Here is a 26,759-nt window from a genome sequence, read left to right on the forward strand (position 1 = left end):
GCCTCACCCTGTCGTACGGTTTTGAGATCTCTCTTGGGAAGCTCAGTACCACACCTAATCAACATGTGATCAAAATCTATAAAAGGTTGCTTCGGCTGCCAAAAGCTTAGTCTGCTGCTCAGATCTGAGTGGAGCTAGGCCTCGTAAACTATACTTTGCAAAGCATGGGGGCCTTTCTTAACCTGTGCCACAAGCTGAGACAGGGCAGAGCCGGCTTACTTGGGTCACTGTTATGGACTGATATCCGTGTCAATAACCCTGTTGTGACATATGGCTGGTATTTCAACGAATGCAGGTTACAACCATCAACAAATGACCTGTGGTCTCTCAATCCTGGCAAAAAAATCTTTCTAACTAAGCATCAAGAAGCACATTCAACTTTGCTCCAGAATGCTAGATAGACTCTAGTCAAACGTAAGCATGCATAGGCAGTAATTAACTTTTATCAGCTGTCCCCGCCACACTTGGTTTGTTCTTCCTCCCTACATTTAAAGCAAAGAATCTTGGCCCCCAGGCTGGGTGAGTGGTTCTTCTTGAAACATCTACCTTCATGGCGGCGCTCCTCAGACGACCTTGTGTCCAGGGGATGTGGCAAATCAGATGAATCTCTAGAGCACATTGTATGCATCGGCCCTGCGCTGTTGGCCCTGCGCAGAACAAAGTTGAGGCCCGAGTGGAACAAAATGGGAGTCCAGACCTGTAGGCAGGGTATCATAGCTGCCTTGAACCCAGAGAACACAGCTGTACGATTTTCATCCATTCGGCTTGTCTTCAGTTCATGGTCCCCCAAGCCGCTAATTCAATTAAGGCAAACTGAGCTACCCGCCACTGCCAGTCTCGACCAAAGGCTCATAAAAGCAGAAGTTGCGGTGCGGGTCGATCGTTCGAACTGGAGGCTTGGCTATTTCTTCACCGCCATTATTCCAGAGCCATCCTGATTTCTTGGAGTACATTGTTACAGCAGTCCACGGATCCTTCCTGCTTTTTAAGACACTTCTCTTTAAACAATTTTACCACCAGACTAATGATCAGCTGGGCCACTCGGATTTTTAGCTCTACAAGTGACTCATTTCAGTGTCCTAGCACCTGGCCTTGTCCCAGTTTTCATCTTAGAGCAACCTTGAAGGGACTTTTTACCCGCTGTATACATCAAAATATGATCGTACTGTGCAATCAGTTAAATACAGTTTTGTATACCCTCCGTAAAGATCTTCTGTTTAAATAACAAACTTTTTCAGAATAGCATACAGATGGTTTTAGGTCTCTCCTCTCTTGGATCCTATGAACATTTGCTGTGCAGTTTTAATATTTTATCAGTGGTGCGATTGCAATAAGAAAGAAATATGGAATGTCGGTATATTCTAAACCGGTCTGCTTAATTTCATGTCTAATTACTGATGCTTTAAGTTGCATTCACCCAATGGGGGTGCTTCTATTTTTATACTACGTAAAGTGATGAATCTTGCTATTTCTTTTTTATATGTCTTTCAAACATGTTTTCATGATGAATATTTGTACCATGTGCTTTCATGATTTATTTTAAATCCAATAAAGTTTGTTTGTTACCATATGACCTTCTAATCAGATAACACATGATTTAAGCCCTGAAGAAGTTAATTTTCTTTCAGTGGAACATGTTGGCTGTTTTTATGGAACTGAGGAAATTAAATAAAGAAGACTTCATAAGATTAATTCTTTTGGTCTCTTTGTTATGGGTGCACCTTTCTTTATTGTTTTCCTTGATATGTCTCTGCTTGGCAGCAGTACCACTCAACGGTTGGTACTGGGGTGAGAGTGCAACAAATCTTAGTTCATAGAACATTGTGGGAGGTGCTTTTACTGGTTGTCTGCGTTGTTTTGTGTTTGTTATCATTTGGATCAGTGATAAAAATGCCTGGCGCATTATGGTTTAGCACCGGTTAGATTTAAAGGGGCACTATATTAGGAAATCCTTTTGTAGCTTTGGTTGGGTTTAGCAGGGATTTGTTTCGTCATTCATCTTGTAGCTCTAGCTGTGGGGCAAGAAGAGTAGTGTTCATTTTGGTGTCCTATGGCATTGATTGGGTCTAAGTCTGCACTATAATTTTAGGATTTTTTGGGGGTTTGGTATGGTTTGGAGGAGTTATTTTGGAGGGTGGGGACATATGGTGGCTCGGATTGTGCTTAAAGGGATTCTAGTGCTTCACGAGTCATGTGGTTGTCCTGGCAAGGTATGTCATAGAGGAGTGCTGTTCCGTTGTTATTTTACCAGTTTGTTTAGTGCACTTCTACCATTTGTGTGGTCTCATTGCTCTTTCTGAGTCTAAGTAGCCTTTATGGTTCTTTCAGGAATGTAAAGGCCCACCTTGTGTCACTTGACCTTCTTTAGTTTCCAGTGACACTTCATGGAACACCTCATGAACACAGAAAAAGGGAGCGCATGTAGGGGTAAATGCATGTTGGTAACATCTGCCAATGGTCCATTTTTACACCAGTTAGTGAGAATTCCATTTTACAAAGTCAGTGGTGCTGGAAGGTGGAGTTTTGGTGGAAGTGCAGTGAATGATTTTCGATCTGACCGGTTCTGGGATTTTCGTTTACCAGTGTCATAGCAACTGTTGTCATTGTGTTTGGTTAGAAAAATTGTACCAGTGCTTTGTTTTGTAATGCCTTGTTTTGGGGCGTATTCTATGTTGGGGTCATGTTCTATCTTTGGTGTGTTTTCATGTGCTCAGGTTTAGGAGTTGATGTTCTGCCTGCAGTTGGATTTAGAGGGATGAAAGTCTGCTGAGGTATGCATTGCTTTTGTTAGCTGCATTTATAATGTACAGTTCTGCTACTGAGGTGGTCTTGTGCTGCTTCTTATTATCTTATCTGAATAGGATTTAGGCTGAAGTATCCATGGTTTTGAAAGCTTATTGTTGAGGACAGCCTAAGTGAGAAGTGTTTTGATGGTGGATGATGCTGCATTACGCATTGCTTACTTTGAAAAGTGTTTTGGCAGATGGACTACTAATATACTTGTCAATTGACGCCATATAGTGTAATAGATATGATTTGTGCTGATGATCTATACTTTTTTTTATGTTTCATAAGCCCTCAAATATGAAGGCCTGATAAAACATTTAAAAATGATCTGTCAAAATGTATGCACTGTCTAGATTGGACTGAATTGTTTGGTGGAACCCACAATAGTGATTAGGAGCTCTCAAGGGGAAGGGGATGGATGAATGCCTCTTCCGCTAGGACTGATCACATTGGAAGCCATGGCCCCATTGTTTGGATTGCATAGTTTTCATCTTTTGTAGGTTCACAGTTTGTTGTGGGCATTATTATATTGAACAGTTTGTTCGAAGGACATAGCCTCTTGTTATGAGATGGTAGGAATGTTGGCATCAAGGTTTTTTTTTAATGATTTCATCCGATCATGAAACTGTTTTACTAGATCTACAGAAGCCCACATGGTTACCTAGGGCTTCATTTTAAGTTTGGCACAGCAGGAGCCCCTTTTTAGACTGATGGGAAGTTAATGGTTCACCTGCCACACTTAGAGGTGGGGGAAGAATAACATTTTCACTGGAGGAGTCTCAGCTGGCTCTGTAGGCATAAACCTCTTTCCATGCATAGTTTCTGGAAATTGGGGTTATTAAGTTACATTGTTTATTTGAATCGCCAGTTTCTCCTGGCACTGGGTATTTAGAATCCTTTTTGCAGGAGGTGAAGTAGTATACCATTTATGGCCTTTTGAAATGATGCAGAGGGCTGCAAAGGAAATATGTCTGCCAGTTGGTAACAGCAGACCTTGTAAAGATTTCAAACTATGACTTTGTGGAGACCAGTGAGGGTGTTCTCTTATTATTGTGCTGGTGACTCGAGATGTAGTTAGTTGGCATAGTCGAGTTTGGCGGGTACAAGTGCGATGGTGGCCTGTATACTTTGTGGGAGTCCAAGAAGATTGAGTATTCTTCTTAGGAGCCTCAACAGGCTGAGAGGAATTGACCATGGCTTCTAATTGCAATGCTAGGTATAGAGCCAGGTAAAATTCTTTGATATGTGTTGGCTGGTGTAGATGCAAAAGTGTCAATATTCTAATAGTATGGTTTCTGTAATAAGGTTGACTTCTCGCACATTAGAATCATCTGTTCTTGAAGGGTTACATTGGAAGTGGTTTTATCCAATGCAGTTGTTATTTGGAAAGAGGCAAGGACGTACAGTGTTGCTTTCAGCATACCTCTGTTATGATGTGGCTGTGGAGAGGCTGAGAAAGGAAAGGTGCCTATCCTTTTGCCTATCCTTTGTAAATCTTCTTGTGACTTTGGATGGGTTGGATTTGGAGGTAATCTTTTCCTTTAGGGATCATGAAGTGCCTCTTCTGTGCTTGGGTTTAGATGGGTGTTTTTACCCCTAGGAAATTAAGATGTGACACTGGACCGGTTGTGTTTGAAGGAGAGCAATTCCATGGACATCAAAGTGTTGCTCTATTGGGGCATGCAAAGGTGCTAATTTTTCAGATATTGTATTGTCTTGTGTCAACCTACACAAACGGGGAAGGCAGGTCTGTTTTTCAGGTGCCATTAGTCTTGAAATGGTGCTAACTCTTTATTTTTATAACTTTTCAGGAGCTTGGAGAAGAGATTGCCATCAAACAGTGTCGTCAGGAACTTAGTCCACGGAACAAAGAACGCTGGTGCCTGGAGATCCAGATCATGAAGAAGTAAGTGTAACTTCCTTCCCTTCTTGCCGGTGCATGCTTTCCTGTGATTCATTTTATTTGAGGAGCTTGTGCTATATGCATGAGTTTGATTCTGTGATTAAAACTCTATGAGGAGCTTAAACATGCAGTAGGAGTGCGTATCACTGTTGGTTTCAATGTATATGACAATCCTCCTTCCTTACTAGCACTGTGTGCATAGAAGTTGTATTTCTTACTCAAACATGTAGCTCTATTCTTGGAAAACAATTCCTGGACCTCGTGATTGGGAATCTCTTTCCTCCATCTCTCTTTGAGCAGCTTAGGAGCTATAAAGACATCACAAGATTTAGTGTTTGATCAGCTTTCTTCTTTACAGGTCGAACCTGCAGCTTTACTTCTGTAAACCTTTTCTGGATACATGTGCATGGTTAGCTTTTTACTGTATCTATCTGTGATGCCATAGAGCTATTTTCTAGACCAGTGTGGATAGAGTATTTCAACTGATGGTAGGTGATCTTTGAAATACGTGGGGTATAAATGACTACTGAGTTGCACAAAGCAGTGAACTCAAAGAATTTGTCTTTTTCACAGTCACTCTGAGATATTTGGGATAAGACTTTAGGAGACAGGATTCAATAAAACAACACACATTATGTAAGACTTGGAGGGAGCATTAGAGAATTAAGTCTCTTTGTAAAAATAGTATAATTATATTATTAGGACGCATACATGTAGAGAAAATAATGGTATCTGATGTTGAAAGATGGCAGATAGAAATACTCGTTGTTTGTGGGTGTTAGTTGAGTACCGCTTTATGATTTCTTAAGCCATAGAGGAACATAACAGACCTCCATGATTTCAAAACACAAACATATTTACAGACGTTTGCACCCCATGCCGTGAAGCTTGCCAATTCACTAAATATTGTAATAAAAGCTGTAGCTGTTGAAGTAAATAAGCCCCATGGGCCAAATGTCTTTCCTAATGCTTATGGGTCTGGGGATATCTTTTACAGTCTCGCCTACCAGACAGGATTTGTATAGAAGAGTCACTTCTCTACCTTACCAAAAACTAACTTAATTGTGTGCTCTTAGCTAAAAGACATTAACATTGACAAAGCCGAGAGCCCTGGCAGTGTTGAGACCTGTTGACTTTGCCAATGCTTGTTTAACTTTCTCATCCATCTCATTTGTTTGCATCCTATATGGTGGCTTCATTTCTCTTCTTGTGTTTGGCTCTTTCTATAAGCATAGCTTCTTTACTGACCTTTGTTTGAACAAATTGTAGTGTTTTACTGCATTCTTTAGGGAACTGTTTCTCCTTTTCCCTTTAGCACTCTGTGGTAGTACATGTGTGGTCTTGCGCCCTCTTTCTCTCTCTCTCTGTCTGCCTCATGTGCTGGTTTCACCCTCACATCCACACCCACTTGTGGTTGTGTTGCTCCACCAACTCCTCTTTTGTGGGGGGTTTTGTTTAACTCTCCTCACTTGTGTTCCCCACCTTGTTAACTATTCCGCTCACTCATCAGCAGCTTTTACTCTTCCACCTCCGGCTCCACTGATGCTCCCACCTGCCTTTCTCCCATGTCATTTCATTATTTATTTATATTTGGAGGCCTCCGCATTTGTAATTTGCTGCTGGGCTGCTGCTTTTCAAAAATATGCTTTCATGCACATTCAATAAAAAATGTATTTATTTATTTACTGCTCTAAGATTGGGATCCTCAAACTTGGAATGGCGAGTAACAAAAACCAAAATGGCAGCTGCATCACAACGTTTGTTTGTACGTCAAGTGGCTAGTATGCCGTTGCATCATGATGTATGCGTGAAGACTCGTGTGCATGTTTAGCAGCTGTGCTAACCTTTCAAAAAAAAAAATGTTTCTCAATGTTGACAAAGTTAATAGATATGTTTTGGCAAAGTTAAAAGGTGAGACTGATTAGCTTTGCCAATGCTTGTGGTCTTTTGTACCTCTTGATTTCAAGTTTAGCAGTACCAGAGTTGTGTGCTGCATTTACCGCCTAAGGTGGAATTTTATTTATTTATTTATATATTTATTGATTTTACTGCCTGGCAGTTTGGTGGAGTGGTTATTTCTACCTAATAAGGTGACACAGCAGGTCTTGAATATGATGTGACTGGCATTGCTACCCAGTGTAAGTCAGACAAGGTAGGTGTGATGTGGCTGTATTGTTTTTGTCACATCGTACAGCAGGATGATCCTCATTGAAGCCAAGTGAACATCAAATATGCTATAGGGCAGGGCACCGCAACCTTCCAGTTAGGAAAGAGTTGGGGCCTGCACTGTGGTTCTCGAGTTGGCTTTGGAAAGGGAAAGTTATATTGTTTGCAGGAGTGATAGCTGATACATGCAGGTATATGGCATGCCCGATAGAGGGGCTTTAGCTAAACCCTAATCATTCAATGAAAACCACTCCTAGCACCTGATGGTGATAAAGCATGACCCTTCATCAATATCAGTAAAAAGTTAAACTTCTGAATTTGCAAAAAGGGTATGAATGTGAAAGAAAACTGTTTGGGATTTAGTAATGATTGTATCCTGTGGCCTCTGCGTTACACCACTGTCTCTCTTCACTTTGCCTCTCTCTGATCCTTTCCCTTTTACTGCTGTCTCTGGCTCATACTCTCCTTATGGTGGTTCTCAACTATCACTCAATCTTTTCTACGGTTTACTTGTTGTCCTGTTTGATTCCACAGTCTCACTGTTGCATGGTCACACTGTCCCCTGTCTCTGTATTTCTTTGCCTCTCTCTCTCTCTCTCTCTTAGCTGCTTCGTATCCTATCTTGTTTGCTTGTTTTTATCTCTTCGTGCTAACCATGCTACATCTCTGTTACTGATTGATCTAACTGGCTCTTTGTTTGTTTTAAAAAGTGTTTCTGGGTTTTGATCCCTTCCTATTCCTGGGCAAAGCATCTATCCCAAATCTTCTCTAACCAGCTACCATTTTTTCACTGTCTTTTCGTCCTGTGCAAGCCCCTCATCCTATCTTTCTCTCTGGCTACATTTCTCCATATGTCTGTTATTGTCCTCCTCTTTGCGAGCTCGAATATCATGTCTTGACTGTTCATTGATTTAGTCTGTGGGTGATATGTGATCACTCTTTTTCTTGTGTCAGATCAAGCCCTGGTATGTTAAGTTCAAAACATAGGTATACGTCTTGGTATACAAGCGAAGGAGAACAAAGATCAGACTGGTGTGAGCATGGAGGTACGAGGTGACAGCTTTGAGTGTTATATTATTTTTTTCTTGGGCAGTGCTTCAACACAGAATATCTGTCCCATATGAAAACCAAACATTGCTTTCTTTCTGGAAAAGACAGGACAAATCTTCGGCTGTAATCTGTGCTGGTTGGGTTGTTTCAAGGAACACGCTTCTCAGAGACGTAGGAATCCCACAGCAAAACACTGTTTCGGTATATAGGAACAAGCTTCTCTGTAGCATGCAGCTCTTTGAATATTGGATGGTGGAGATCGCTATATCATGAGTACTTTAGGGTATAAATATCTGTAGCATGTCACATGGGATAAACAAGAGCAGAGATGTTTGGCAAATGTTATTGGATACAAGTGCGCAGATATTTCTGATGCTTTTATGTTTGAATACCCAAGGCACAGAGATCAGTGTAATATGAATAACAAGCATTGAAAATGCAATAGGTCTCGCCTTTGATTAAGTTAAAGCCATTTGCTTTGCTAATGGTATTGTATAGCAAAGCAAATGACTTTAACTTAATGAAAGGCGAGACCTATTGCAATTTTAATCACGCTGCTTCTCTCGCGCACACATGGGCTGAGTACCATTGTGACCCCATGGTTGGATGGAAGGATGGCTTGTTGAGCGGATTGGGTGAACGAGTGCACACACTGATGGATGAATGGTTGGATGAATCAATTTTGGGGCAGCCATATGGGTAGCCTGAGGGGGCAGGACGGCTTCTCGATGCTTTAGTAAGTTGGAAGGGGTGCAGGTGATGCAGCGTGAAATTTCAAATTCTCCCTTCGTCACAGACCAAATATCACACTAACGCATTCACTCAATGCATTCATTGGTGGGGCCCATAACACCAACACTCACACTTCATTGGTCTGCTCTTACGGGAGAGATGAGTGTTCCAAACGCTGACATGAAAGGAATACCTTATAACCTAAAGGAAATTTATTTACATAAACATACACTAAATATCCTTAATCCAGCAGATCTTAATCCTGAACCTTGAGATATTCCTTCCACTTAGCCGATGGATCAAATTAGTTGAGTTGGAGAAGTGATTTTAATCCTCTTTCACTCATATTCAAATCTTATTCTATTCCTTCTCAATAAATAACCCAACACATTTGCTTGTTAATCAATAATATTGTTTATCTAATTAATGCAAATTTTAATAAAACGTTAATCAAACTACAGAACACCATATTTACCTAATCTGGCTATTAGTCCTCCTCTAAGTCAATCAAGTCGTCCTGCAGCATGCTACAGTCCCAAAGATTGGGTCTGGACCATAAGCGTGTACACATCAATCAATGCCCATCAGTTCGAGAGTCCTCAGTTCATCAGGAAATTAGGCAGCAATTTAGTCTGTCAAAGATTCAGGGAAACAGCTGTCCTGGAGTGTCACCGTCCTCTCCATCAGCATAACATCAGGAAAAAGGAAAAGGTCCACCCAACTCACTATTCTACCATCTTTTTATAATGAAAGTAATGACAAAATGTAACAGCGTTTATATTCACCCAATGATGTCATCTGGTGCAACTTACAATTACGTCACAAAAGCAACATACATCATGCAATATTCTATTTTCCTAGTATTAGTATATGTACGTATATTAGTTTACAAATTATTTTAAGCATGCAAAATGCAAATCCCACTTGTAATTCATACATTAGTAAGGTTGGTTAAGTACCACTCAAAACACATTAATATTATTACAGTTAATAGATTATTCTAATTAGTATGAACATGTAGAAATGGGGGGGGGGGGGGGTATACAAAATATTTGTACTACCCGCTCCATCAATCTCCCCTTTGGTGATTATATCACCACACCATCCAAAATTTTGTATTTCTTTTAAGGAGTTTCAAAGTGATTTCTTATTTTTATTCATAATTCATTTTATCCTGTCTCCTCTCTTTTCGCTGACTTATACATACTCTCCTTAACTTCCTCTAATTCTATTTCTTCAAATTCTCTCTCTTGTTTCTTACCTTTTCTCCTTAAATTTTCTCTTTTTAACTTTTTCTGACTTTTATTCCCTTTACGACAGATACACCCTAATCTTATTATTAATACTATGAGAATCACACGGGTTAATGGAAATAAGAGTTTACCTAAAAAGGTACTACCTAAGTTTACTAAGAAATCTTTAATAGCTAATATTTTCTTTCCAATCTTTTCCCAAACACCTTCAACCTCCAGTGGTGCAATTTCGTCATGCAGTTCAGTTATATTTTTAATATAAATTTTAAAATCTTTACTTTCATCTGGAATGTAAGTACAACAATGTTGAACTTTCAGCATTCCACAGACTCCACCCTCTTTTGCCAATAATATATGAAGGGCAAGTCGATTTTGCATTACCATGGCACGCATGGCAACCATTTCAGTGTTCACCAATAAAAATCCTCCAGCGGTGCTTGTTGACAAGTGATCCACTACTGTTGAAAGTCTTCTAATTTTGTTTGCATTCAGAGATATTCCCACTGCCGGTATCAATGCTCCAAAGATGTCACCCACAATTTCTGACCAAGATTCTCTCTTACTACGTGCTAAATATCTACCTAAACTATGTATACCATCTTCTCCTCTATCCATATGAAAAATCTTCGGGAAAACCAGGCCTACATAACATGTGCCATACCAATGGTCTGGCAAACGATAATATGCCTTGTCCCCGCAAATGAAATATAACCCAGGAAAAACTGGATCTTTTCCACCTTTAAATCCCCATCACCCATGATTCGGTATGTATCGTGGCACTCACTATTACCTACAAAATAATTATCATATGTAGTTTGATTCCTTCTAATACACAATTTCCCTTTCTGAGGCCAATCTAAAGCCATAGTTGGACTAGCTTCACCTTTCAAGTGTTTTTCCATTTCTACATCCCAGACTGTCTTCTCCACCTTTCCTTCAGATGCCTTTCTTTGCATTTTCAGTCTCCTTTCTTCAACCATATCTAAAAATGTCTTTTCCTTTTTCTTTAAACTGCAAGTCAAATTGTTTTAAAATATATATTCTAATGTTAGTTCTTTAGTCTCTAAGAAAAATTCACCTAATACCTGTGCAGGTTTTACCTTGTTACCTTGTGAAAATATGTTATCTGCATCTGAAAAATAGTACTCTAATTTCCCTGTTTGGTAAAATAAACTAGCTATTACACTACATGTTATTCCATAAGTTACTGGAAGGTGGTGATAAGTCACTCCCTCCCATACAGAGGCAGGTAACTGCATACAAACGTAGCTGTCCCTCACGTCCATTGTCTTTACATATTCAAACAACAATTTCAAAAAAACATTATTAGAAAAATCGGTTATAGACCTGTCTTTATGTAAATAGTTTTTATCTATTCTAGTCGGAACTACCTTTTGAATCTTTTCTATATTAGTTTTGTTTTCACTATATCCTTCTATTGTATCTATAGTAACCTTAAATGAGATCGGGAGAGCAAGTATGCTCCACAGAAGCATTAGTAATCCTGTACAACAACAACACATTTTACACCATCTTCGCAAAAATATACATCTACCTTTTCTACTATCTGTGTTTGCCATTTTTGTTAAAATGGACAGTGTCTTTTGACTTAGCCTCTTCTACTTCACAACTAGTTTGTCTAACCCAAGGCTCTAAGCACCTACTTGGTTCTACCAGTTTTTGTCTTTTTCCGTATTTTGTTATCTTTCCATTAGCAGCTTTCTGGTCTCATTCAGTTTGGCATCTCATCATCTTTCGCCTTTCCCTCGTGATCTGAATACAGAATGTCCTGAACATCCGCTTCTTCTCCAATATCGGACAAGATAACTCTCAGGATTTCCGATTCTTCGTCCTCCTCAACCACTTCTGGCACAATCAGCTCTGGATTTCCTTGGCTATCCGCCTCTTCTTTCACTTCAGGCAGGGCCACATATGTCCATTCTGGTGACTTATACTTCTGGTTGGGTTTTCTTATTCTTTTGCTTTCTTTAATTACAATGGTTTCTTCGTCTTAATTTCTCCTGACTCGTCACTTCATTCACCTGTTCAGCCCTTGGTGAATTTACTCGTGTCAGTCGATATCTGTCTTTTTATTTTATTCGGCCAAACGTCGTCTTTTGCTGCTCTTTTCAATTTACTTCCTTTATCATTATTTTCAGTTCTCCAAGCTCTCTTTCTTAGAACTCGACCTTCAGGTACTTCATCTTTGCTTTCCACGGACTCTGTTTCAACTTGCTTTTTACTCTCAACAGCTTCTTTTTCCACCACTTCTTTTGTTTTTCCTACTTCTGTCCCTCCTCGTATCTCCGGCACGCAATCTTCCTGCTGACTACTTGTCCCTACTTCTGACTGGATGTTGGAGCTCCCTACACCTCCTCGGGCGTCTTCCGCAGAAATCTTTCCCTCTCTCTCTGGCACCTGTCCATCTAAATGTGTTATTTCAGGTGGAATTTCTCTCAATTTTTCATCTGGAACTTCTCTTTCAGTAATTTCTTTTATTGTCTCTTCACTGTCTTTTCCTTTGTCTTTTCCTTGTCTTTTTCTAGAACATTGAGTTCCTTGTTCAGTCTCTGAGTCTGAGCTGGTATCAGAAATCTGTAACCTTCTTCTCAAGGAAATACTTCTAGGGACAAATGTTAGACTTGTTTCTGATTCCCCCCCTTTCAGGGTTTTCTTTTGGTTTTGGCTCTCCGTCATCCGATTCAGTCCTGGATTCTGATTCATCAAAATAATCCTTTTCTGTGCTATCCACTGGATTTGGAATTCTCAATGTATGACTTGCATGTATCCAGTTTTTCAGTCCAGCACACTTCACAGCTGTTGTTGTGGTTAAGATAACTTGTCGTGGTTTTCCCCACCTTGGTACCAAACAGTTTCTTCTTCTGTGTACTTTTATTCTCACCCAGTCCCCAGGGCTCAGATCATGGGCTTGCTTCTTTTCAAGGGTGGTGGCATCCGTTCCAACCTGATGAAACACAGAATGAACTGCGTCAGCCAGGCTTTTACAGTATTCCAACACCATGTCATCAGTTATAGTCATCAGCTTGTTGACTGGTATGAACACATGTCGCATCGCCCGTCCCATGATAATTTCATGGCGGCTCAACACTGTAGTTCTGTCTGGAATTGATCTAATAGTCATGAGTACCAGAGGCAAGACATCAGGCCATTTCATACCTGTGGCTAAACACATTTTCTCTATCCTGTTTTTGATGGTACCATTCATCTGTTCCACCACACCAGAAGCTTCTGGGCAGTAGGCACAATGTAGTTTTTGTCGTACATTCAATGCTTCACAAATCAATTTTATGATCTCATTATGGAAATGTCCTCCTCGGTCTCATTCAATTGTTGCTGGGAATCCAAATCTAGGGATACATTCCCTCAAAAGTAATTTTGCCACTGTCATTCCATAATTTCTTCTTGTTGGGAATGCCTCTACCCATCTAGAAATCAGGCAGACCATAACTAGAACATACCTCAACCTGTTACAGGGAGGCATCTCAATGAAATCCACTTGCATTCTGGTAAAAGGCCCTCCTTCTCGACCTATTGTTCCTAGGCTCACTACTGTCTTTCTTCCAGGATTGTACTGCTGACATATTAGGCATCTCTGACAAAGACTTTCTGCTACAAGTCTGAATTTTGCATTGTACCAGGTCTGCTTAAATGACCTGATCATAGCATCTCTCCCTATGTGTCCCTGACCATGATACATCCGTGCCATGGCAGACATCATGCTATCAGGCATAACTGGTCTTCCATCCCGATAGACCCACACATGATCCTTCTCTCTTGGTGCAGATCCTGCTTTTACCCACTGCTTAATTTCCTCATCTCCTGCTTCTTCCTGTATTTGTCTCACTTCTTCCCAGGTACCCACAATGTTAGTAAACATCAAAGAACGAGAAATCACCTCCTTCTCCTTGGCCCTGTTAATAGAATTCTGATTACGTGCACAGTATTGAGCCATGTCGTTGGCATATTTATTGCCAGTGGGTATGTAATCACCACTTTGACTGTGGCCAGCACACTTCACAACAGCCAATTGTCTAGGCAGCTGTATCGCCTCAAGCAATTTTCCAACCACTTCAGCATTCTTAACGCTATGTCAAAAACCCTCTCTGCAGCCATATTTGACCTTTTATGTCAGGTCGTGGTTTTGTACAGAAATCGAGTACATCCAGACAATCGTGATCTGCTTCATCTCTGACTTCTACATTCTCAGCATCAGGCAGCAATGTTGAAGGATTCACATTCAAACATCTCACAAGACTTACATTTGTTGCACCTAATATGACTTTCTCATACTTAGTCAGCCGACTATGTGTCATATACTGGGTGCGACTCCTTGTTAAAAGGATTGCCACATCATGAGGCACAAACACTTTCACAGGATATCCCATTACAATTCCTTCACTTTGTTCCAAACTCCGGCAGGTAGCAGCCACTGCTTTCAAACACCCAGGTAGGGCTACAGCGTCCAGCATTGATGAAAAATATGCAATTGGTCTCCTCAGTTTTCCATGCTTCTGTATTAGAACAGAGAGTGCACATCCATTCCTCTCACTGCAATACAACTCAAACTCTTTCTCATAGTCAGGCATACCTAATGCAGGTGCTTCAGACAACCCATCTCTCAATCGTTTAAAAGCTGCCAGTTCTTCTTTGTACAAATCAATGGGATCTCTCACATCACTTCTTGTCAGACGTACCAAAGGTTTTGCAATCAACGAAAAATTGCTGATCCACTGACGACCGTATTAAACCATTCCACGAAACATTCTCACTTCTCTTTGGGTCATGGGTGCTCTCATTCCTTTTATGATCCTTATTCTGTCTATTGTTATCTTTCTCAGTCTTTTTTCAATATTGTGACCTAAATATTGTACTTCTTTCTTGGAAAATTGTAATTTTGATGGTGACACTTTAAGTCCTCCATCTGCCAGATGATTCAGCAAGGCTATAGTATCTATCTCACAAGCTTCACGGGTTTTCGACGCCACAAGAAGGTTGTCGATGTATTGAACTAACACTGAATTTTCGGGCATTTCTAGACTTTCCAAAGACTTCTTTAATAGCTGATTAAATATTGAGGGGCTTTCTGTATACCCCTGTGGAATTCGGCACCAAGCCAAAATACGTTCACCAAAACGAAACGCAAATATTTGCTGGCTGTCATGGTGCAATGGGATGGAAAAGAAAGCATGGCATAAATTAATCACAGTATACCATTCTGCATCATGGGGAATCTGATACAAAATCACAGATGGATTTGGTACAATAGGACAACAAGACACAACAATTTTGTTTATCTTTCTCAGATCTTGTACTATCCTGAACTTCCCATTAGGCTTTCTCAGTCCCATAATTGGTGAATTACATGGACTACTCATTATTTCTCTCAGAATGCCTTGTTTTATCATTTTCTCAATCACAGGAGTAACTCCTTCAATTATTTCAGGTGTCACTTTATATTGAGGGACATTTGGATAGCTTACTCCTTCCTTCACTGTCATTTTTACTGGATCTACATTTTTCATTAATCCCACATCTTCTCCTGTGAAATCCCAAACTTCTGCTTTTACAGACTGTTTCAATACTTTAGGTAATTCATCAGGGTTAAATACAGCATAGGTTTCGGTAACCTAATTTTCCCTGTTTGCCATTGTCATTTTATACAACACATCTTCATCTGGGGTCTCAAAGGCTATCCCATTAGTGGTACAGAATATAGTGCAATTCATCTTACACATCAAATCCCTACCTAATAAATTCACAGGACTGATATCGCACACAACAAAGCGGTGCATTTCGGAAAATTTCCCTATACTAACTTTCACTGGCTCTGTAAGATAAGTTTTAATCTGTCTGTTGGTTACACCAACTACTTGGATCGTTTCATCCGAGAGAGGAAGGTTCTTAACATCTGCTGCCCTGACATTTGATCGAGTAGCACCAGTATCAACTAGGAAAGTAATACTTTCATTATTTATCTTCCCATCTACAAATGGGCCTGTCTGGTCTACTTCTAGAGTTGCACCAAGTACGCTCTCTTCTTCCTCCCTTCGGCACCGTCAATAAACCTCTTCTGAATCACTCTCATCGCGTTATAGCCAATACTGCGAAACAGCGCTAGCGCGTGGCAGCTTGTTTACCTGTTCTTCGTTGTAGAATCTTGTTTTGTTACTATATTTCTGGGAGTTTTTGCTCTGTGGAAAAGGCGGTTTTGGCACCTGATTCTGTTGGGTTACAACCTGCTGCTGTCGCTGCGGTTGGCCACTCACCTCATTCTGCACCTTTGGATTCAATGATGCATTTTCATTGTTAATACTTGGGGGAAATTTACACTCGGATTTCCAGTGCCCTATTCTACCGCAATTATGACATGGGAATTTCTTTTTAGCTTCTTCTATATTAAAATTTCCCTTACCTTTCCCAGGAATTAACTTTTGTCTCGGGCCTGTATTATTCGCTTGTTCCGCTAATTGAGCTTCCTGTCTCTCTGCTACCTTTACTTGTGCCCACATAGCCTTTTCTTTTAATTTTCGCTGTTTTGCTTCAATCTCATCACTGAAATATTTTGCATGTCTCAATACTTCGTCTATTTTCTTATTTTGCCAGTCTACAGTATGTTGTTTTATCATTTCACTAATCTCTGGACGTAGCCCATATACAAATCTGTATACAAAATGACTTAAATCCTTTTAATCACCACTAAACTGTTTGAAGGCTAAAAGCAGCCTTTCGTAATATGCATGTACTGACTCTTTGCTTTCCTGATGTGTTCTGTCAATTTTCACCCAATCTGTCTCTTTAGGAGGTACTTTGTTTTTCAGAAAGGCAATAACCTGTTCATATTTCTTCATTACCTAGGGCTCAGAAGCTCCAGTTTTTGGATCTCTAGGGTATTCCTGAGTTGGCCAATTGATCATTAGCTTGCACTCTGTCCATAAATCTGCTGGTACTATTATGTCAAATAGACTATTCAGATCAATCCATAGTACTTTGGACAACTTCACAAATCTGTCCACTTGTCTATACTACTCAACAGGCTTTTCGCGTAGTCGAGGGAAATCTTTTGTTAAAGACAAAATATCCTGTCTTGTCCATGGAACATGTACATATCCTCCTCCTGGAATTTCTCTCATGGGGCATTCTGTTACTACCTTTTCTTTTTCTCTTACAGGGAATGCTGCAAACGTTTTATCTGACGCATCATCTCGTTTTCGGTACCACCTGCTTCTCCATTTATCCACATCTCCCCATTTTCTCAGCAAGATAATTATTTCCTTAATCTGACTTATCCGTCGTGAGGTGTTCAAATTTTCAATATCTTTTTCAGTGAAATCTATTCGATATGGTTTTTGTAAAGCCTTTACCTTTTCAATATCTATTCCCATTTCATTTGCTACTTCTTCTAGTCTTTCGTGCAGATTTTTCGCTCTCCATGTTACACTTTTGCACAAGAATAGTAATTCCTCATCTTGATAAGTTTTTTATTTCTCTGTGAGGATAGTTCCTACTATTAACTCTTCCAGTACCATTCGTAATTTGGCCACATCTATTGATTGGGATTCTTTGTCTTTTCTCTGCAAGCTTCTCAACCATTCACTTAATTCATCTGTAGATGGACCTACTGGTTTTTCTACATTACCTCGTTCTGAATCCTTTTGTGTTTCTAATATTGATTCCACTGTCATTGTATGTCTTTCCGCTAAATTTTGGCCTATAAAAGGGTTACTCGAAACATTTGATTCGATCATACTCCTTGTCTGTCTCCATGGGTTTCCATTTTGGCTCTGCTTTGGCTTCTCAGCCTGTTTATTGCTATTATAAGGAACTGTTAAACAATGTGCGCTATCTTTCTGTTTATCAAAAATAGGCATCACAGGGCCTATCGTCACTGGAACAGTCACAGCTTCTAGATTTTTAGTCAATTCTCGTATCTTTTCAGTTAATTCTAAAGTCGTTTTCGCTAATTCTGCCGAGTTTTCACCATTTACCTTACCATCTGATTTTCTCTCTACCTCTCTAATGGAATTACCTTTCTCTAAATCTTGGGACACTGGTTCTGACTTAATGATTCATAAAGTTTCTCTCATTGGGGCACTTGGTGTCAACATTTCTGGTTCTGGTTGATACGGAGGTGGATTTTTGTAAAACATGTCATCAAGAACATCATCCTCCGATTCATTCACAGCATACCCTCTTGATTCAACATTATGCCTTTTTTCTGTGCATTTTCTACCTCCAATTTCTTTTGCGGTTCTTACGGGAAATAGAGCTTCAGTCATACTCAATTCAATTTCAAGTCTTTATTGCGATTTTCATCATTAAAGACAGCAAATACAGTAAAACAATTATAAAATAAAAAAAGGAAAATTAAAAAATAGACAATAATGGACCTGGTTTGCAGAGACGACATACACAGCAGTGGTGTTACAATAAATGTTGAATTAAAATAGCCAGTAATCAATAAAATAGCAACATAATAAATAAATATTTCATATTTAAAAATTCATCAATAGTAAGATATCCATATTATCAAATGAGGCGTAATTTGTATGCACGTATAATCCAAAAACAGTGGAGAAATGTTGCTACAGCAATGGTCACAGATTGTGAGGTGTTGGTTTTAAGACACCGCAAAGCCTCAACACCCGTCTTTAGACCTAATAGTAAACAGATTGGTTTCAACCAAACCCGCCTAGGAGTTCCATACTCCGGGCAGATAAATAGGACATGCGCAATACTTTCCCTTTGAGCAGTACAAAAAGGGCAATCCGGTTTAAGGCCTAATCGCCATTTGGCTACAAAGCAATTGATAGGAAGAGTTCCCACCCTAAATTGATGATATCGCTTCCTATCTGCTGCAACTGTAATGCAGTCCCAGTAGTTCTCAAAAGAGGGACTATCCTTTTGGTCCAAAAAATCCGAGGTTAGAGACGGACCAATACTTGAGCCAAATCTACTTTCCGTAACTACTCGCCAATAAAATTCTTTTATAATTTTCTTGGGGGGAAAAATATGTAATGTAGGTTCATCCCATAAACTTGCTAGGCCCATAGCTCGATAAAGTAACCTGACTTCACTCATCCAGGCAATCTTATGCGCCTTATCAACCCCCGTAATGTCCAATAATGCCCGGCCATACTCAGAGAGTTCTGGAGTCACCCAGAGCCGCCTCCAGTAGGCCACTGGACGATAGCGTGCAATATCCTCTAAAAACAAGACCCCCAGATCATAGTAAAGGGGTATGAGGGGGGTGGATGCTGGGAGGCCAGTAATAATACGCAAAAACTTGCTTTGGGCCCGAGTTAATTGGGTAAGATTACTATGACCCCACAGTTCTGCCCCATAAAGAATTGCCGAGCTTATCTTGGCATCATATATTTTGAGGGCTGGTAGGATAGGTCTAGTGTGAGACAGGTGGAGCTCTTTGGTTAATGCGCCCGTTAATTGGGCATGCTTAGTTAATACTTGATCTAAATGCGGTTTCCAATTTAGCTTCGATGCAAGAGTGATACCCAGGTATGAAAAAACCTCTGTCTGATCTAATTTAACTTTATTCATAAACACGGTCCCTCTGACGTGTTTAGATTTATGCAGGACCATGAATTTAGTTTTAGATACATTTACAATAAGCCCATGATCCTTGCAGAAAACTTCAAGCACATCAATAGCTTTTTGAAGGCCTTGTTGAGTTTTAGAGATTAACAAAGTATCATCTGCAAACATCAACAGGGGGATCAACTTGCCATCCAACTTGGGGGCATCAGTGGGAGTATCCTTAAAATAGTTGATCACCCCGTTGATGTACAAAGAAAATAAGGTTGGGGCTAAAACGCACCCTTGGCGAACACCCCTAGCAATTGGAAAATTGTCTGTGACATTACCCGATTGATTCCATCTGACTTGGGCAAAATTATCCTTGTGTAATTTCATTAAAAAGTTTAAAATATCTAGAGGCATGCCTTGATCTATAAAAACTGACCACATTTTTGCTCGGGGTACTAAATCAAAGGCTGATTTAAGATCAACAAAGGCTGCAAAAAGCAACCCCTCACCCAATAAGACCACCCGCCAGTAAATTAACAAAAACCTAAGTACCTGGTCTATGGTACTTGTGTGACTGCGAAACCCGGACTGGAGAGGTGAAAGAACTTCCTCCTCTTCGATCCAACCTTGAATCCTTAGTAAAACAAGCCTAGCTATCACCTTCTGTATGCAGTCAATCAGGCTTATAGGTCTGTAGTTACCTGGGTCAGAACGTTCGCCCTTCTTAAAGATCGGAATGATCTGAGCTCCCTTCCAGGTATAAGGTAAGGGGTGTGCCTTTGGATATGCAATTTGCTAGGCACAAGATGTACTGTGCCCATAATGCCTTGTCATGCATAAACAAATCAGCCGGGACCGAGTCTAAACCAGGCGCTCTGCCTTTGGGGAGGGATTTCAACACATTATTCACCTCATTTAGAGTGAAAACCAGAGGAGCTACATCCTTAGTTAAGGCAGTAATTGATGGACAGCAATCCTCCGGTACTTCATTGGATGCAAACTGAGATGCGTAATGTGAAACCCACAGATTGGGTGGCACAAAGTTAGTGGGTTCTTCTCTCTTTGAACCCCTTCCCCACCTATTCAGGTCCCAAAAGGAACACATGGAACGTTCTTTGCTGGCAGAGTGGAGGTCCCTCCAGTATTCCTGATCCCATGCTCGTTTGGCATCGTATTGTACTTTTTTATAAAATGCACGAGCATTCCTGATGGAGACAATATCTTTAGTTTTTACAGCATCTGACAAGGACCGATATGCACTCCTACAGGATTTCCCATACCACTGATTCTCCTTTCTGTTGGTCTATTGGGTTTAGCATGGGTCTGCTTTATAAAGAAAGCACTGAGTTGATTAAAGAATTGGGTATGGATAATATTTATATTACCCAAATCTTCCTCCTGAGCAATAGAATTTTGTAAGGCATTATTAGCCTCGATAGTTAATTTCCTAATGGTTAAAATCTGCCTCTCATTCCCCAAACAATTTACCCATTTAACACGCCTTGAGTCATTGGTTATAACAACTTCAGCCTTCTTAAAAGGAGGCTCCTGACATTTGGTTTTGGATAATTGGAAGGAAAGTAGTAGAGGGTCATGGTCGCTCTCTACTCTTGCCACCACTTCCATATCCTTAATTCTAGACCAATGTTCTTTGTTAGTGAGTATATAATCAATGCGACTTTTACGAAGGCCATTGTTAAACGTAAAGGCCCCTTGCTTATCAGAGACTGATCTACCATTTGTTGCGCGGAGCCCATGACCAATACAAAGAACCTTAAGCTGTAATGCAGCCTCCGTCCACTTCTTAATTGGCGATAATGTCAAGTGGGGAATATTCCAGGCACTATCCTCATCATACGTGAGGTCAATGTCATTTGTGTCCAGGGGCTCGAAGCAGCAATTAAAATCACCCGCTACTATGACATAACCATCTCTTCAATACATATCCAGGAGCAGGTCCAACTCCTCCACAATCCTTGATGATTTACCCCCAGGTAACCCTCTGGCATAAACATTGAAAACATAAAGATCTTTTTGACCAGGACACTGGACAAGTACAAGCAAAATATCATTACTTTTGGAATCCAGCTGGGTCAAATTGTATCCACTTTCCTGTTTGATCCACATTAAGAGACCCCCCCTTAGCCCTTCCATGTAGACTGGGAACAGCAGGAACATAGAAACTAAGATAGCCAGGTCTATAATCCAAGTTGGTTGACCATGTTTCCTGCAATAGTATAAAATCCCTATTATCAAGAAAATTGGACCAATCAGTGGATGCGACCTTATTCCTAAGTCCTGCCACATTCCAAGAAATTAGGGACGAGAAGCCCTTGGGCTCATCATAACCTTGGATGGCACTTGGCAAGACTTCCTGTATAGCTCCAGTGACTTGAACCCCAGATTGGAGTAGGCAAGAATCACAATGTTGATCAGCTCGCGGCGAGACAATCTCACCGGGAGGAGCAACAATATGTGTTCCTCGTGTATCTGAAACTGGGCTATAGCCAAGTCAGTCGTTACAGTCTAATGAGCTCAGTACCTCAAATCTGTTGCTAGTTGGGGTGGGTCTAACATAATGGTCAGGACAAGCGGCTAAATCTCTCCTAGTTGTTGGAACCTTGGGACAGGGAGGATAGAAATATCCTAGAGGAAGAATATTAATACGATCATGGTGAATAATCAGGGAGCCTGCCTGTCATAAGATGTGTTCAATCAATAGGGGGGATGCCAAATTAACTACTGCACAGTCTCCCTCCAAACTCTTTTTGGTATCTCCTATCCATTCCACCCTACGGACCATCTTAAAATTTGAATACAAAGCACCACCCAACACTGTAATACTTTGTTTTTTAGCGAAGACCAGTGTTCCTCCCTCCCATCTGGTATTTTGGGGACATTGGCGAGAATTATAGAATAGGGACACGCCTCTGGGGGGAGATGAAATTTGGGGTGTTTCATAGAGATACAATGAGTATCTTTTGTAATGGTCCTAGGGATCTCTCTGGCAGAGATAGAATCTCTTTGCTGGATAGGGTTTGTAGGGACAATAGTTGTCTGAAATACAGCCTGTGCTCCAGATGCGTGTACACCAATATCCAAACGATTTACTAAAGGCAGTTGCACTGGAACACTATCAAGACATGATGTTATTTGTTTAGGCCCTAGGAGGGAACCCTGTTGGGTTAATATTTGTTTCTCCAAGTCTAATAGTCTAGAATCAATTATCTCAAGTTTGGCCAAAACCGGAGTGATCAAGGCCTTAATGCGCTCCTCCAAGATTACCGCAGTCCTGAGACAATTGGCTTCCTATTTGTGGACCTTGGACAGTATTTATAGGACATTTCCTAGCTTGTTTAGCTTTAGGTTTGTTACTCTTACTAGCACTAACAGCCTTTTGCTTTCTTTGGGGCTGTTTGGGTCTAGTAGCTTGCTCACCACGTGCCTGCCTAGTACGTGTATTTGGAGGGGAAGGGGACTGGCTGATGGTAAATGGACATGAAGTATGAATGGAAGTAGCTCCCCTGGGCAGAACCTCATTTGACAGGACAGCTGAACCATAAGACAAATCTGTCAAAGCATTAGGACTACTCATTGAGGAAGTTGGAGGGGCACTATTCAAAGTGGTTAGAATATTGCACATAGGGTCAAGGGATAATCTCCTCTCGACCAGTTCAATCTCTTTGGCAACTGCGGTTTCAGCCCGTTTAAGGAAAGCGTCAAGAGTACCAGATCCTCCTTTCGTATTCCTAGTAACTTTGGCCATGTCGCAATTGTAAGCACGAAATGCAAAGAGTCTCAATGTCCAGATAGACGAACACAAAATTAAGACAGATAAATCCCACTATGTCGCAAGTTCACATACACGTCCGGGAGAAATCAAAATGAGACTTATCTGAGCACAGAGGGAGAGGTAAAACGTCCAATAACAAGAATGTAAATGTAAATAAGGGGGCCCAGCCCAGCCTCAATCGGCCTCGGACGGCCACAGACGGTCCCGCCCTTGTCCCGGGCTTAACCCGGCGCCACCAGCGCGCGATCCCGCGACGCGGGGGCTCTCCTCTGATTTAAAGCGCCTCCGGGTGCGGAAGAGGCGTGAGCGGCTTCCTGCCGCTATGATCTCTGGGCAATGTAGTGCACACTGCGGCCGCGCGAGTTGTCAATGCGGCGGCAGTGGCAGAGAAGGTAGGCGCCAGGGAGTACAACCAGGAGCACTCAACAGGTATGGCCCGGGCAGACAGCAAAGGCAACAGCACACAGAGTCATACTCGCATTCCGCCACCTTCTCATTCTGTCATCATGATTCTCCTGTCCATATGATCTACCAAACATGTACCTATATCTTCCGCCACTCCTCTGTCTCTCTCGGTCATGCATTTCCTCTTCCCATTCTGTCAATGCTTCAAATTGTGTTGGTCTAGGTCTCGGTTCTAGATTCATTATTGTCTCTCTCAAATTTCACAAAACTGCTAAATTAAATGAACCATGCTCTGGAATTGCCAAGACTCCGTCGTTCTTGGTATATTTTACCCAATTGTCTAACCAAATACAAGTATGATATCCGTATTTCGCAACCATAAAGGATGCAGGGGTTTTCGGTGGAGGAAGTAATTGTCCTTCCCTAGTCACAATCAGTTTATCCTTCTTAAACCACTTTTTAATTCTCCCAAACCAGGACTTTTTCTCCTTTTCTGGTGGATCGTAATACATCTTTTTGTTTTTCGTATATCGCTAGTCTCTCCTTATAACTGTACCGCTATTCTGACCAATCGTAGCGCGACTCACACTAATGCACCAATCCGGAGCGTCTACGTCACCTTTGCAATTCTCCACTCCTAGAGCGGCGTACACTAACGCACCAATCAGGAGCGTCTACGTTTCTAACTGACTGGTCAATCCCAGCGCGGTCTTTCTGACGTCAGCAGCCGCTGCCGCAGCTCCTGCTCCTGCTCCTGTTGACCCCTCCTTTACAAAATTCTCTTGGTAAGCTATTTACATTTTTCAAATTTACAAACCTGTTAGTAACAACACAAAAACGCCACCATTATCCGCTTCGCTAACCAAAGAATAGCAAAAGACCTTTTTCACAAGAATTCCGTCTTTCCCGAGGGCAGCACTTACCTCTGCCCCACTACAGAGTCGTTACTTCCGTTGATAAAGTAGCACATCCCTCTACCTTACCCTTCTAGCAAGCATTTGCTAGCTGTTTCTCCAGAATTAAAACACCTTGTTGGAGACCCAATGCTCCTGAGAAATAAAACCAGAGTTTCACAATTAACCGGAATGCCTTTTCATTCACGCACTTTCACACATAAAATGTAGTACATTCATACAGAATTCTGTCTTTCCCGAGAGCAGCGAACAGTCTGCCCTACTACAAAATTATACCACTCGTTAACAAAATAGCACTTCCCTCTACTTTGTCCTTCTAACAAGCTTAGCGAATACCTGCTACACTTCCAGTGATAAGCGTTATCAGAGTACCTTCTGGCCTCCTGGTACCTAAGACCAAAATTTCATAGGTGACCTTCGCTATCATACACACTTCCCTCATACAGAAAATGTCTCTAATGGCAACACACGACGATGCTACCGAATCGAACCCAGATAATGCGTTGTGCAACTTCAATCGTTACACGTTTCCCCCGTGTACCTACAGGGTAACAACAATTCCATCTTTCCCGAGAGCAGCGCTTACCTCTGCTCTACTACGGAACTGTTACAAACTTCCGACTTCCTACATCCCAGAAGGCGTGCAGACAACATAAAACTTGACGCGACTCAACATAAAGTGTTAATACATAAACCAATACCAATCAATATCAATAAGCAATGTACAAGCAATAATCACCTAAACCAAGACAATAATAACCATCATCCTGCTACCAGAAAAACTGATGCAGCGCGGAATTTCAAATCCTCCCTTCGTCACAGACCAAATATCACACTAACGCATTCACTCAATGCATTTATTGGTGGGGCCCATAACACCAATACTCACACTTCATTGGTCTGCTCTTATGGGATAGATGAGTGTTCCAAACGCTGACATGAAAGGAATACCTTATAACCTAAAGGAAATTTATTTACATAAACATACACTACATATCCTTAATCTAGCACATCTTAATCCTGAACCTTGAGATATTCCTTCCACTTAGCCAATGGATCAAATTAGTTGAGTTGGAGAAGTGATTTTAATCCTCTTTCACTCATATTCAAATCTTAATCTATTCCTTCTCAATAAATAACCCAACACATTTGCTTGTTAATCAATAATATTGTTTATCTAATTAATGCAAATTTTAATAAAACGTTAATCAAACCACAGAACACCATATTTACCTAATCTGGCTATTTGTCGTCCTCTAAGTCAATCAAGTCGTCATGCAGCACGCTACAGTCCCAAAGATTGGGTCTGGACCATAAGCGTGTACGCATCAATCAATGCCCATCAGTTCGAGAGTCCTCAGTTCATCAGGAAATTGGGCAGCAATTTAGTCTGTCAAAGGTTCAGGGAAACAGCTGTCCTGCAGTGTCACCATCCTCTCCGTCAGCATAACATCAGGAAAAAGGAAAAGGTCCACCCAACTCACTATTCTACCATCTTTTTATAATGAAAGTAATAACAAAATGTAACAAAAGTCAGTTTTGGGCACTTCTGATGGTTTCCCAAAGTCTATGATGTCACTCCGTCAGACATGATCCATCCGGTTGTCAAAATTGTCCATTGTTAAAGCTCTTGGCAAAAGTCCAATCGTGACCTTGTTTGGGTACAGGCTGTGTAGGTCACCTTGAGGCCACTTGTTCAGGAGCCTGGGACATGCGCACTTGGTCTGAAACCTCGTGGAATGGTAGCTGTCTCGTCGTGTGCGTTGGTCGGCCATTTTGTCATAGGCCCAATCGGTCAACTTAAGCGAAACAAACACAAAAAGTAATTAAAACATGGAAATAACGAATAAAATGTTTAACCCTCACTAATTCCCCTATGTGTATGTAATTATCTAGCATAATGGCGACATTTAAAGCGTTTATATTCACCCAATGATGTCATCTGGTACAACTTACAATGACGTCACAAAAGCGACATACATCATGCAATATTCTATTTTTCTAGTATTAGTATGCGTACGTATATTAGTTTACAAATTATTTTAGCCATGCAAAATGCAAATCCCACGTGTAATTCATACATTAGTAAGGTTGGTTAAGTACCACTCAAAACATATGAATATTATTACAATTGATAGATCATTCTAATTAGTATGAACATGCAGAAATGGGGGGGGGGTATACAAAATGTTTGT

General features: G+C 40.8%; 1 protein-coding gene across 1 annotated transcript in view; it reads left to right on the forward strand.

Annotated features, from left to right (window-relative positions):
- The window catches only part of IKBKB (inhibitor of nuclear factor kappa B kinase subunit beta), a 432,685-nt gene that overhangs the window by 73,513 nt on the left and 332,413 nt on the right, over positions 1-26,759 (forward strand). The window contains exon 3 of the mRNA XM_085634081.1: positions 4,599-4,693. Within this exon, the coding sequence (XP_085490207.1) occupies positions 4,599-4,693 (95 nt within the window). The remainder of the gene's footprint in view (positions 1-4,598; positions 4,694-26,759) is intronic.

The sequence above is a fragment of the Triturus cristatus genome, chromosome 11, assembly GCF_964204655.1.
Source record: "Triturus cristatus chromosome 11, aTriCri1.1, whole genome shotgun sequence".
NCBI classification, from domain to species: domain Eukaryota; kingdom Metazoa; phylum Chordata; class Amphibia; order Caudata; family Salamandridae; genus Triturus; species Triturus cristatus.